At 45.6% G+C, this 15,006-nt stretch overlaps 1 protein-coding gene across 5 annotated transcripts in view; it reads left to right on the top strand.

Annotated features, from left to right (window-relative positions):
• The window catches only part of LOC133507956 (neurexophilin-4), a 96,236-nt gene extending 81,230 nt beyond the window's left edge, over positions 1–15,006 (top strand). For all 5 annotated transcript variants that reach the window (XM_061833573.1, XM_061833571.1, XM_061833572.1 and 2 more), the window contains one exon: positions 12,713–15,006. In XM_061833573.1, the coding sequence (XP_061689557.1) occupies positions 12,758–13,546 (789 nt within the window). In that variant the 5' untranslated portion in view covers positions 12,713–12,757 and the 3' untranslated portion in view covers positions 13,547–15,006. The remainder of the gene's footprint in view (positions 1–12,712) is intronic.

The following is a 15,006-nucleotide window of genomic DNA, read 5'->3' as shown; positions in this document are numbered from 1 at the left end:
CGTTTCATTGTCATATTTTGTCCTTCCACATTCTAAAAACATACATGTAAGGTTAAGACTGAATTGTCTGTTCATCCATCCATCCATTTTCTTAGCCGCTTATCCTCACAAGGGTTGCAGGAGTGCCGGAGCCTATCTCGGTTGTCAACGGGCAGGAGGCAGGGTACACCCTGAACCGGTTGCCAGCCAGTCGCAGGGCACATCGAGACAAACAGCCGCAGTCACAATCACACCTATGGTCAATTTAGAGTGTCCAATTAATTTTGCACGTTTTTTGGGATGTGGTAGGAAACCGGAGTAGCCGGAGGAAACCCACGCAGGCACGGGGAGAACATGCAAACTCCACGTTTTGAACCCCGGTCCTCAGAACTCTGAGGCCAACGATTTACCAGCTGGTCCACCGTGCCACCACGAGCTCACATATGAAATTGATGCTAATAATGTCGGTAGCTAAGGATAATCACATTTTCTCAAATTTGGAATCACGGAATATGTACCAGCCGAAGCTCGGCCGCCCGTGAAAAGTAGTTGCAGAGTACAACGCGCGTGAGCGAAAGGTCCGGTCGGGTCCGGTCAGGTTCGGCCCCGTCGGCCGTCTTTTCCCACCTCTGCTGGAAACAAATCTGCACAAGTCTGCTGCTTGTGTGGATTTTGACTACCACCGCTGTCACCATCCTAAGTGACATCTCTGAGAGGCCTCCTCTTCCTCCTCCTTCATCTCAACTTGTCATTATGCAGATTTGATCACCACCCCCCCCCTCCGCAGCCACACTCCCTTGTGCTCCCCCCCCCCTTCCTTCCTTTCTTTCTATTTTTCATTCATCTCAAATGTTTATCTTTGTGCGCCGGATGCATCGGGCCATCAATCACCGTCGCTCAGCGTGTCACTCACGCCGCCACACCTTCCTTGTTTAGTTTCGCTCCAATGCATTCCCAGACAAACATCTACGAGGTGAACGGAGGCGACGAGGGCAAGTGTTTTATTTTTTATTTATTTATTTTTTTTTTTTACGCGTTTGCAATCTGATTCAAATATATGTTTACAAATGAGAAAATCAAGAGCAAAGATGTCAGCCGCGCCAGCACGGCGGCCGAGTCGCGCAACAGTTATTTAGATGAATGATTAAAGTTAAGGCGCGGCCAGCGGGAGTCCCGGCGCTCTTGTTTAAGGAGGAATCGGGAGAGTTGTCATCTTTTGATGCATTGCCCGCTACGCCGCATGCAAACGAGGTGCCCGCGCTCGACAAATGTCGCCCGTCTCCCTGACGGGCCGCCCCACCCCAAAGTAAAAAAAAAAAAAAAATGAAAAAATCCCGGGGGGCGATCTATCAACTTGTGGTTACCAGGCGGATTCGCGGAATTCAGAATTTTTTCAGCTGAAAATGTCATTGTTGTGAAATGTGTAGAATTTATTTTTGGAGGGGTATGACTTGACGCGGGGTGAGGCTGTGATCAAGTCCGGCCGCCAGCATCTATCGCCGACGCCCGGCGTGAAATTAGTCACAGCTGGGATCGCAGGAAAACGACATTGCTATATGTTTGCATTAAATTTGGTGTTTATAATAACGGCAACATTCCGATTTCCGGCAGCACTTCGTCGGTATTTTCACTCCGATGTTAACATTTCTTAGAGAAGGATTCTGTTTATTACGGCGTAGTTATAACGTACACAGATGCTATCGAGCGGTCTGCACGTTTGCCGGTAGGGCGAAAGTCTCGGAGCGAAAAGATGAAAATCGTGCCGGGGAAATTGACAAAAACCACGGCGTGAAAAACTGTTTTAGATGGGCACAACTGTGTGGATAGCAACGAAAACTGTACAATAAATACTAAGCAAAAATAATACAAAAAGTGGGCGTTCCCGGCAAAGTGCTGTGCACTCTGTGTTCCGATATGATCAATTATGGAAGGCGAGGGGCCAAAAATATCCAAAAGCAGGAGACACAAAGGTAAGTTGGACGTAAATTTCTCAAATATTATATCATTGACAACTGTTATTACAATTAGGCCTATCTGTAGAACTGGCCCTGTAGATCACGCATTTTATTGGTCACTTTCATATTTCATTTTTCTCTCTCGCTAATATATATATATATATATGTGTATGTAAACAAATTACTTCTGTACTTGGCGGCGCGGTGGATCAGCTGGTATAGCATTGGCCTCAAGGTTTGAGGTCCCTGGTTCAATCCCGGACCCGCCTGTGTGGCATGTTCTCCCCGTGCCTGCGTGGGTTTCCTCCGGGTACTCCGGTTTCCTCCCACATTCCCAAATCATGCAACATTAATTGGACACTCTAAAATTGCCGCTAGGTGTGATCGTGAGTGCGACTGTTTGTCTGGATGTGCACTGCGATTGGCTGGCAACCAGGGTCAGGGTTGTACCCCGCCTCCTGCCTGTTGACAGCTGGGATAGGCCCCTTGTGAGGATAAGCGGCAAAGAAAATGGATGGATGGATACTTGTGTACTTATTTCTGAAGTAAAATATGTACGTATTTACGTATGTACGTGTAGTAGCCTCTTTGATGTTAATTTTACACAGTCTACTCAGTTTTACTCAGTTTACATTTTTATGTCTGGCACTTGGCAAAATGATTTTGGTTGTTTGGACTCATATTTTAAGTTTTCAAAATAATATGATTGCCCTGTATTTACACTGTTAGAAATAACCAGAGGTCACCATTTAACAGTGTGTTTTATTAAAAAAAAAAATTGTGCCAAATTTGTGGCCAAAGAGGGGGTAACCCCCCCCCCCCCTTTCAGCGTTTTTCCAAATTGGTCATTTTCATCCCTGGGTTATTTGTTACTTGTGGTGATTCCTTCTGTGTGTTGTGAGTTGCAAAAAACATTTTTGTTGTCAAATTTGGATTTTATAGGAGGAATATGCAAGATTGAATCGTCATCCTTTTATTGTGTTCGGCCGAGTAACTTTTGAAATTTGCAAATGTTTGTCGGCGCCAAACTTCACAGCTTTATGCTACTTTGCTCTGTAAAAAAAAAAAAAAAAAGGAAAAATGACTTATGAGAATGAAGCTGTATTACTCGTTTTCCGGCGCGTGATTAATTGTCATCCCGGCACGTTCACACCTTTTTTTGTGTGTGACAGATTGTTTCCGCGATGGTGGAAACATCTTGGGGTGTAAATATTAATGAGCGTAACCGAGCGAAATGCTTCGCTTTAAAGCCCCGACGAGAAAGCAGATTTCATTAGCGCGTTAGTGATTGCGCTCGTCCGTGTAATGTTTGTGAAGGAATTACTTTATTAAAGTATGCTAAAATGTCTCCTCTGGACCTCGTTTGCTGCAGGTACAGTAGAACCGCTCAAGTGGAATGTGATATGTTCCTGGACTGCTTTGTTATTATTTAGAGTTAGAAGAAAAGGAAAGGGTAAAATTCTGGTGTCAAACTGTTACAATCCAGCCATCTGCTAATTCTCTGAACCGCTTATCCTCAAAATTTAAAACAGTTTCCAGTTGTATTAAGATGTCTGTGGCATGTTTTCGTCAAAATAACTCAAGGATGAAGAGTTGCAGACATACAATAACTTTGTTTATTAAGGGATGACGTTCCAGATCACACCCCGCAAAAGATGATCTGTGTATGATTGACCAAATAGTAATTGTACTGTTTTTATATTCAAATGTTTATATTTTAATGTTTTGTGCATACAATACTAAAATATATGCATGTGAGGTGCACACATAGTATCTAAAATGTTGAATGTACTGTACTGCCTGCCCTCCTAACGAGAAAGGATTTCTGACTTCAATAGCAGTAAATGTGGGTGGCACGGTGGATCACTTGGTAAAGCGTTGGCCTCACAGGTCTGAGGTCCCGGGTTCGATCCCGGACCCGCCTGTGTGGAGTTTGCATGTTCTCCCCGTGCCTGCGTGGCTTTTCTACGGGTGGGCACTCCGGTTTCCTCCCACATCCCCAAAACATGCAACATTAATTGGACACTCTAAATTGCCCCTAGGTGTGATTGTGAGTGCGGCTGCAACCAGTTCAGGGTGTACCCCGCCTCCTGCCCCTTGACAGCTGGGATAGGCTCCAGCACTTGCCACAACCCTAGTGAGGATAAGCGGCAAAGATGACGGATGGATATTCATTGAATGCACTCGCTTGCATTCGGGGAACAGAAACTCTCCACGCTTCATTTTTACCCACATGTACAAATGAAAAAAGAGTTTTTCCAACTATTGTTGATGTTTGGGAACACAAAAATGCTTGCAGTATCTCAACATCATCATTTATGATGTGAAAAATTGCAGTTTTGGTCCAGATTTGACAAAAATCATGGAAGTTGATACACATGATTTGCCTCGGCGAGCCACATAAAATCACGTCCCCGGCCGCATCTGGCCCCCAGGCCTTGAGTTTAACATCTGCGTGGTAGCGGATTTCTGCCCGTCTTCTGTCTGCCTCCACAATATTTGGCAATATTGTCGACATATTACACTTAAGCCAGCGCACAATGCTTTTCATAAATCCTTTTTGGCGGCAGATGACACTTTTTTTCCTGTTTCACGCCCCATCACTTCTTTAACTAAGAAATTATTTCACAGCCGAGCGGGTCTCCCGGAAACAACATTTACAGGTATTACTTCTCGGGAAAGCTCTGATTATTCCTTTTTGGGTGAAGTGATTGCGGCGCGAGCCTTATTGCGCTCATAATCTGGGCACGCGCGGTGTATATATATTGTCTTTTTACATTTTCCTCCTCATATTGTCTCACGGACCTCTTTGCGTTCTCCGCTCTGCTCTTTTGATTTGTTTTTTTTTTTTCTTCTTCTTCTTCTTTTCCGTCTCCTCGGCTTGCCGTTATCTGCCGGGGCTCCATTTCTGTGCTCTCTGATACTCCCCGGCTCGCTAGCTTTCATTTTCATGATAATCCGGTGACACCAGCGGACTGCAAAATCGCTTTGACTGCCTTTTCTGTTTTTTCCCCTCAATCCATCCCACTTATTGGTTTATCTCGCCTTTTTTTAAACCCCGTGCTCTCCATGGTGCTCCATGTAATTAAATTATGTTTTTACTTTGATTTTAAGGGAGGAGGGAGTAAGAAAGCGTTCAAAGTTATGTGATCAAAACTTGGGCAGTAAAATTGAATGTGACGTGACTGGCGGTCAGTCCGTTCTTTCTCTCTTCAGATGAGGTTTCACTTGGCGTTATCCGTGATAGCGACCTTTTTGATTATGTGCCCATAAGAAAAAAAATCATAGTGCTTCCGAGGATTCATTCTCGACGCGCCCCCAAAATGAAATATTGATGCTCGCTCAGCTAAGGTCTCACATGACGTCATTATGAGTTTCAGTTTTTAGGGGATAAAAAAAGTTCTCTTTTTTTTTTTTTTCCCAAATGTGACAAATGTGGACGCATGGGGTGTAAAATTGAACTTCTGAGTCACTAGACCACACCAGCAGCCCATGTCCAATTTACTTTGCCACCTCTATATTTTTGCATTTCACATTTTTGCTACGTTTATATTACGTTATATGAAAAAAATATATATATATATATATATATATATATATAAATATATATGGACAATGGGTCAGAACGGAATCCGTAGCGAGATGTTTTCTAATCAAGTTTAATGGAAAATGAGGCAGTTCTAGGCAGCCCTGCGTTTGGGTGCTTAGCGCACCTGCCTCACAATTTGTAGGCTTCACCCAAAAGCCACATACAGTGCCTTGAGAAAGTATTCGGCGCCCTTGAACTTCTTTTCAACCTTTCGCCACATTTCAGGCTTCAAACATAAACATATACATTTTTCATTTTTTTGTCAAGAATCAACAGCAAGTGAGATGCAATTGTGAAGTGGAACAAAATTTATTGGATATTTTGTACTTTTTTAGCAAAATAAAAAACTGAAAAGTGGGGCGTGCAATATTATTCGGCCTCTTTCCTTTCAGTGCAGCAAACGCACTCCAGAAGTTCAGTGAGGATCTCTGATTGATCCAATGTTGACTGCTGATGATAAGTAGAATCCCGTCTTCGTATAAATGCACCTGCTCTGTGATAGTCTCGGGATTCTGTTCAAAGTACAGAGAGCATCATGAAAACCAAGGAACACACCGGCCGGGTCCGAGATACTGTTGTGGAGAAGTTTAAAGCCGGATTTGGATCTAAAAAGATTTCCCAAGCTTTAAACATCTCAAGGAGAACTGTGCAAGCGAACATATTGAAATGGAAGGAGCATCAGACCACTGGAAATCCACCAAGACCCGGCCGTCCCTTTCAACTTTGACCTCGAACAAGGAGAAGGCTGATCGGATCGGATCGGATGAACTGCAGAGATCTACAGCTGAGGTGGGAGAGACAGCAGTCCACTCGTACACTGCACAAATCTGGCCTTTTTGGAGGAGTGGCAAGAAGAAAGCCATAACTCAAAGATATCCATAAAACGTCTCGTTTAAAGTTTGCCACAACCAACCTGGGAGACGCACCAAACATGTGGAAGAAGGTGCTCTGGTATGTTTAGCGTAAAAGTTGTCAAATATGGTGGTGGCAGCCTCGTGGTTTGGGCCTGCTTTTCTTCAGCAGGGACAAGGAAGCTATGAATGGAGCCAAATACAGGACCATTCCGGAAGAAAACCTGTTGGAGTCTGCAAAAAGACCTGAGACTGGGACGGAGATTTATCTTCCAAAAGGACAATGTTCCAAAACATAAAGCCAAATTTTCAATGGACCGGTTCACAAATTAACGTATCCCGGTGTTAGAATGGCCGAGTCAAGGTCCAGACATGAATCCAGTCGAGAATCTGCGGGCAGAGCTGAAGACTGCTGTTCACAAACGCTCTCCATCTTGAGCTGTTTTGCAAGGAAGAATGGGCAAGAAACTAAAACTAAAAGAGACACACCCCAAGCTGTAATTGCAGCAAAAGGTGGCGCTACAAAGTGTTAATGCAAGGGGGCCGAATAATATTGCAGGTTTTTATTTGTTAAAAAGAAGTTGAAAATATCCAATAAGTTTCATTCCACTTCACGATTGTGTCCCACTTGTTGTTGATTCTTGGCAAAAAAAAAATAAATAAATCATAATAATTTTACATTTTTATGTTTGAAGCCTGAAATGTGGCAAAAGTTTGAAAAGTTCAAGAGGGCCGAATACTTTCGCAAGGCATCGTGTGTCAGTAGTTTAGGTTGGAATGTTGCAGCTGAGAGCATTAATTTCGCTCACGGGACGAATAGATGATCTGTTTAGCTCTGTAACATCATCTTTATGAATTCATCAAAAGTCACGCTCGTCCCGAGCGGGGGTCGCTAATGCATATCACGGGACATCTCACTTTGGTGAGGGGGTAAAAGGAGAACTTGTGGTGGGAGTGGAGCTTTTCATTCCGTGACAGCGGATCAATGCCGCCGGATGTACCGATGGAAATGAATTGATTGTCGCCAATGAAAGTCCAATTAAACAAAAAGAACAACCGTGGCAAAGTGCTCGCAGACAGGCGGCTCTCATCTTGTCTTCCGTCCTCCAGGGGGTGGGCAAGGTTTGGAAGTTACTGATGAGCGTGGGTATGAAAGCCCATCATGTACCTGCACGGCGCAGACATCGATCCCGCGCTTTCTTAATGATGAAAAGAGATCTTAATTGTGGCCATATATCAGTTTTCCGCAGCTTGTCTGACCTTTTCCCATTTAATAATAGTGTGAAGCTCGGCGCTCTCCGCCCACCCGCGTGCACATCTCATCCCGTTTCCTGTCATGTCTGCTCACCAGTTCGGAGTCGTAACCTTCCTCGCGGTAGAACTACTGCAGCGTCCTTTTGGGGAATAGCAGGGAAAGATTTTCTTTCAAGATACAAGCCGTCGGTCGCCCGATTTTTATTTATGTTTTTGGCGGGTGGGGGGGCGTTAGTTTCGAGCAAAAAATTTGAGTGACTGATTGGATACGAGGAATTTCACATTAAGCAGCAGATGGTGGACAATTTTTCTTCTTCTTTAAGGTGTTTATTGACATACTCAGTTGCTGTTTAAATATAAAGAGAAATACAGAATGTCGCTTTAAGCAAAGCACATAATTTATGAGTGTCTACTAGCTTAATGCTAACACGCAATGTAGAATGCCATAGACGGCCTCACAAAACTAGCATCGCTGAACCTGTAGTTTTGTAAAAGTTTAGAACAGGCGCAGTAATAAATGACCCATCCTCACTGGGTGTCACACACCTACTTTGGGCGTCTCTATGTGTGTCTTGAAAAGTATATAAAGTGTTGTACTTCCTGAGAGTTTTCATTTTTTTCATGTCAGACGTTGAACTTTACAAGGGACTGAATCGCATTGAATTCAATTCCACTGAACTCTGGCGTCTTATTCTGAGCTCTGAACATTTTTCAACACCAAAAAACAAACAATTTCCTGCACCAAAAAGATTCAGACTTGGCACCAAATAACTTTGATTAAAAATCCAGTGCAACGGCTTCGGTCTTTGGTCTTTCAGACTCGGCTTCAAACCGGCCCTTAAGTAGGTTTCACTTGTGTGATTTTGATCCGCGTTACAAGCCTTACATTTCATTCTCCGATGTCCTCGCTCAGGTAACTTCTAGGCTTCTTCGCTGATGCTTCTTGCTCAGATGAACCCCCAAATGAAGTTAAAGATGAATAATGCGCCCCCATTCCGAGGAAACGTACACGAGCTCCGCCGCTCGTCGCACTTGAGCACTAATAACGTTTTCCTCGCCATCCGGCGCTGTCTCACAAGCTCTGTAATTTGATTGCGGGCTCTATGATTGTTCTGTTATTGAGTTGCCGCGATCATGCATATGTATAGGTCCTCCACGATGCCGATTCCATCTTCGGCTGCAATTTCCACAAGCATTCGGGAAAACGCGAGGCTCATTCACAACCGCCGGACGTTCCGACGACGTGTTGACGTGTGAAGTTGCATTGGCGGCGAGCGGCGTGGATGGCTCCGACAGTGTCATTCCATCAACCATGTTCTGTGCGTGATCCTACTTAATCTATAAAATTCTGCATGATTCTTTAATGGAATATATGAAAACAACTGCGGTGATAAATTTCCCCCTCATTCATACCTGCCATTGGGAAGACATGCTGTAGACAAACGAACCTGAACACCTGTGGACAGACAAGTGGTGGCACGGTGGAACTGAGTCCTGGGTCCTGGGTTTAATCCCGGACCCAACTGTGTGGAGTTTGCGTGTTCTCCCCGTGCCTGTGGGGGTTTTCTCTGGGTGGGCACTTAACGTGAATTGGACACGCTAAATTGTGATTGTGAGTGCGTCTGTTTGTCTCTACGTGCCCTGTGATTGGCTGGCAACCAATTCAGGGTGTACCCTGCCTTCTGCCCGTTGACAGCTGGGATAGGCTTCACCAGTTCCCGCAACCCTTGTGAGGATAAGCGGCTAAGAAAATGGATGGATGGATGGATGGACAGACAAATTATTCTTCGATTAAGTCTGCTTTTAGAATGTGGTAGGACAAAATATGACAGGGAAATGAAGAAATCTACCCGAAACAACTGTGGCCGGCTCAAATTCACCGACCGTTCATTTTTCCAAACCGCTTATCCTCAAGGGTCGCACGAGCACTGTAGCCTACCCCAGCTAACTTTGGGCAAAAGGCGGACCACACCCTGAACTGGTCACAGGGCACATATCAACACCATCACTGAGCAGCAATCGATCCCACGCTGCCTGCATCAAAGTCAGGCACGTGTACCACTCCACCATCAGTGACTCCTCTCCAGTGTGGGCGACGGTCGGTCACTCCTGAAAATTAGAGGGAGAGCCCTGCAGTGTTGATGACAGTTCGGTCATGTCGGTCCGTGTGCGGAAAGACTTCAGACTCACAATTATCAATAAGTTTGAATGCGTAGGGTTGTTTGTATGCCTTGCGATTGATGGCGACCAGTCGAGGGTGTACCCTGTCTCTGCTGCGAAGACAGCTGGGAAAGGATAACGGTCAGGGTCACTCCGTGAGCTGAATGCGGAAACGCGGTGCAAAAATAAAAAAGATGGAATGATGAATGGACAGTTTAAAGGAAAATATTATCCACATCTTTATTATGTTATTAGTAGTTATACTTCAGGCTGCGAAAGTACGTGAATCCTTGTGGTAGCGTTTAGGCCAGCAGAGAAGCCTTCGTTGGCCCTTAGCAACTGGTGTTACTTCTACTTAAGTACATAGTGTGAGTACTTTTGCCATCTCTGGCCTTAAGAATGATTAAGCGTGCACCTCAGCGTGTTGCCTGACAGCTGGTAAAGCGCGGTGTTAATTCACAGCGCTGCCGACGACGCCTTTATAAGAGGCCCCCGTTGCGCACGCGCTGATTTATGTATCTTATTCTTACCTTCGCAAAGTTCCCCAGGAATGTCGGGGGCATCAAAGCGGAGCATGTTGGAAAATCTTCCGCGGGTCATTATCCCCGTCGCGAGTCATTCATCAAGGTCTGGCGTTTATTTTGTAGTAATTCACTCCTCCCGTGGTCAATAAGCGTTCACTTATTCTCCCGTCACTTTTTCTCCCATCAATCAATCCGCACAGAAATAGATACATTAATTGAATGACTGAATGCATTAGCCGCTCGGAGTGATGCACTGTTGCGTCTGCTAATAGCATCGTGGACGTTGTGATTAGATTCGGTGATGGATGAGCTCCGCCCCGGACCCGTCACTTCAGCCTCGAGTCAAGAAGGCAGCACGCGCGCAAGGAGGCGATCATGGACTAATTTTCAATTGTTGTTTTCTCCGTTGCTGCGTTTTTTGTTTTTTTTTTTGGTCCACTTGCAGATTCGTTTCAAACAAATCCTTCTGGATTGTGTGGGGAAGCGCGTCGCAAGCTACTTTCGCAGATCGAAGCAGTGCACAAGGAACTTTTATGGTTTTTGTGAACGTTGTGCTGTGTTGGTCATCACGGGTACACCACACGCTTAAAAAAAAGCTTAAATGTGTGGGGTATTTCACATTTCAAATATCAGTGAGGACGTTAAGTACAGTATGGTTGTATTGTAGCCGGCGGCACAGCTGGAAAGCATTGGCCTCACAGTTCTGAGGTCTAAAGTTTGATCCTGTCCCAACCTGTGTGGAGTTTGCATGTTCTCCCCGTGCCTGTGGGGGTTTCCTCTGGGTGGGCGCTCAACGTTAATTGGACTCTCTAAATTGCCCCTAGGTGTGATTCTGAGTACGACTGTTGTCTGTCTCCATCTGCCCTGTGATTGGCCGGCAACCAGTTCAGGGTGTACCCCGCCTCCTGCCCGATGACAGCTGGGATAGGCTCCATCACTCTTGCAACCCTTGCAAGGATAAGCGGCTAAGAAAATGGATGGATGGATGTACTGTAGCCCGTTTTAGTGTGTTTATTTGTGTGTTTTCACATGTTTGCAAACGGAAGGCAGCAAGAGTGCGACGTGACTGATCAGACATCAAGGATTGTCGAAAAAGATGCGTCGTCAATCAGACCTGAGCATACGCAGCAAAGGCAGTCGATTAAAGGCAGGCAGCTGTCTATACAAGCAAACAAACAGACACACATCCATTGTCTTACGCGCGTCTTCTTTGGAGCAGCAACATTTCAAAGCGTATTCCCGAAAATAGACGTTTTCTTGAATAGGGGAGAGATGATAGCACAGCGACGTCGAACAAATCAGATGTGTTGCAGCGTTTAGCATCACAGAATCACGACGTGACTAAATATGTGGGCTATTTGGTTGAACTGGATTTCAGCGATGGACGCTGTGGGGTCAAGAGACCAATTAAAACTGGATTTAGGTTGCAGGTCCCAGCAGAGGCTAGTGTTTGGCACCACTGCGCAACCACTGTACGTCCTATTTGATTTTCCTTTTTACGCTCCATTTAAGCTTCACTAAAATTGTTTTCAAATTCTCACTCACTGAGTACTGCAGAGAAAAGCCAAAGATAGCAATATTAGCATTCGCACTTTACAGACCCGTAACGACCAGAAGACGGGGTTGGACCCAAACGCGCAACTCAGGAGGCGCATTGGCAGTTTGGGAAGCGTCTTTATTCAGACCGGTGTCGAGAACCCAACGGGCAGTCCATGGAAGCAGCAGTAATGGAATGGGCAGGCGTAAGGGGCAGGGCAGTAGGCAGGCAGGACTCGGCACACGAGAGAGCAAGAGCAGGATCGGGAAATTGCAGGAACGAGGCATAAGGCAACGATCTGGCAAAGGCCAGACCCTACGTGTGGTCCTATATGTGTCAGACGTGATTGCTTGAGACGAGGCGCAGCTATGCTCCTCCACTGATTGCGGCAGGTGCGTGCCGGATCGGAGACCGGCACAGCTAGGACAGGGACCGGCAGGGCCACGGCAAAGACCGACTGACAGCTTGACTGTTCACACTGTGTGGGGGGTCCTCGGTTTACAATAGTACCAACGTAAGACCCTTTGAGCTGTTCATCGATGAGCAACAAAATAGTTTGCACAGGAACGTAGGAAAACTGTACGGGGTCATGCGGTACAAGAAGACACATTCTATTTCGAGCTCAGTTACCAAAGTACTTCCTGTTATTCATTTGATTGTTAAATATTCATGAGGTTGAATTGTTTTCCTTACAAGTATGTACTGTAGTTATTGCTTTTCTGCTGCTTTATTGTGGGCGATTGCACCTCTCATAGGCAGTATGAGATAAGAGCGGAGCTTCCACCGTGACCCAAATCAGCTGAAACGTGGATGGATGCACATTTGAGCATAGGGGACTAACGCGTTGTTTCTTACACCCTCAGGTCCACGGTTTGGAGAAGAGAGTGGACTTCTCAGACCCGGGCCCGATGGGCTCAGCGATGAAGACTCTCCCTTACGGCATGGGCGGAGGCACAGGCGTGGGACAACCGGGAGGAGCGGGGAAACCCCCGTACCAAACCCGAATCTTCTCCACCTCTTTTGATCAGACACCCATGAAAGCCAAGCCTCCCACCTACAGTTTCTTCAACCCGTACGAAGCAGCCCGGAACCAGTCGCTGCTACTGGACCAGACAGGTTACCGCTCCAAGCGTAAGCCCTCGCTGAAGACTGCCATGAAGACCAAGAAGATCTTCGGCTGGGGGGATTTCTACTTCAACGTCAAGACGCTCAAGTTTAGCTTGCTTGTGACGGGGAAGATCGTGGACCACATCAACGGGACGTTCACCGTTTACTTTCGCCACAATTCCTCCAGTCTCGGAAACGTGTCGGTCAGCATCGTGCCGCCAACTAAAGTGGTGGAGTTTGAGGTCCTCCAGCAGCAGCAGCAGCAGCAGCAGTTCCTCCACCCCCACTCCCAACAGGAAGTGCACCTCCAGGAGTCCCAGCAAACCACCATCGACCCCAAAGAGGTCAAGACATTCAACTGCCGAGTGGAGTACGAGAAAACCAACAGATCTAAGAAGCCCAAGCCCTGCCTGTACGACCCGTCTCAGACGTGCTTCACGGAGCACACCCAGTCCCACGCCGCCTGGCTCTGCGCCAAGCCCTTCAAAGTCATCTGCATCTTCATTTCCTTCTTCAGCATCGACTACAAGCTGGTTCAGAAGGTGTGTCCGGACTACAATTTCCAAAGTGAGCACCCTTACTTTGGATAAGCCACACACACACACAGCGGTGACGACGACAACGATGGGAACGATAGTCATATTGATTACCGAGGATGGAGCCAGGGGACAGTTTCTTGCCTCTACACTGCTGCGAACTGTGGATTTGAATCAAGTACAGCCCGTACCTTGACTTACGAGCGCCCCCAACTTACCAGTTTTTCAACTTACAACCTGTTGTTTTGCTCTTTCTAGCCATTTCAAGCATTTATCGAACGGGACAAATGAAAACACTTGCAAGGAGCATGGACGAAATACACTGCAACAACCGTATGGTAAATTCCCAAACCAGGGGGTGGAGTCAGACCTTTTGACATCGAAAAGTAAAGCCCTGACAGTTGATGTGTCTCCGAGACATTCGACTTGATTATTTGTGAATCCATTATTTCTTTAAATTCTCATTTGCTATGTTTTATTTTTATGTTCATTATTTCCAACACAGCATGAGTTTTCAGTGTTAAAAACGGAATAGAAATATTATTTTTGAGTGGGCAAACAGGTAAATTGAATTACAAGGTTGGTCGAGAGGGGGAAACAAAACTCTTAAGTCAAGGTACTGCTGTAGAATCAGTGTTATAGATGCCAAGATTGTGTCATTTTCCAAAACTACCCGCTGAAACTTTGGTAACTTCTGTTTTTGCAGTTGTGTCTGTAAATATTGATCTTGCCCTCCGCGCACTAATTGTTTTCAAATATTTGTTTCTCCGTGTGATTACTTTTTCCAAAATCAATACACCATCCCGAGTACAAAGCGAGCCTCTGAAGCAGCCATCACCCGATGCGCAGTATCTCAAAAAGTGAGTGCATCCCTCACATTTTTGGAATTATTGTATTGTATCTTTTCGCGGGACAACACTGAAGAACTCGCATTTTGGTACAACGCAGTGTACAGCTTGTAGTGTACATTTACGCTCCCCTGAAAATAACTCACCGCACATCCACCAATAACTAAACCGCCTGCAACAAACGTGAGTACACCCCTAAATGAAAATGTCCAAATTGGCCCCAGTTAACTATTTTCTCTCCCTACGATCATGTGACTCGTTACTGTTACTCCCAAGAGTGAAAATAAATTTGGTGTTAGCATTCTCACGTTCCCCCGTGCTGGTTAGTTCAAGACGTTGAACCGGAGCAGAATATTCACAATGCCCGAGACCTGTTCTGCCGTTGGTTGTCACAACGGACGAGACGGATATTCAAAAAGATCATTCTAAGGAACACCAGCCAAAAAGACCGGAAAATATCGATGCGTTTCGGCAATCAAACGGGATGGACGGTGCTTAACCAAATACACACGACTGTGTAGCGATCGCTTCATTTCAGGTGGGAATTATTCTTCTCAATCTCAATTTCCCAACAAGTATTTATAATGCCAAGTTGGCTCATTTGAGAACAATGCGTATTAAAAAAAAAAAAAACAACAGGGAGTCGTCTCCAACGTACACGGAAGC

This window comes from Syngnathoides biaculeatus, chromosome 10 (genome assembly GCF_019802595.1).
Source record: "Syngnathoides biaculeatus isolate LvHL_M chromosome 10, ASM1980259v1, whole genome shotgun sequence".
NCBI classification, from domain to species: Eukaryota; Metazoa; Chordata; class Actinopteri; order Syngnathiformes; family Syngnathidae; genus Syngnathoides; species Syngnathoides biaculeatus.
Note: the sequence above shows the minus strand (reverse complement) of the source record. Positions and strands in the feature narration are given on the sequence as shown.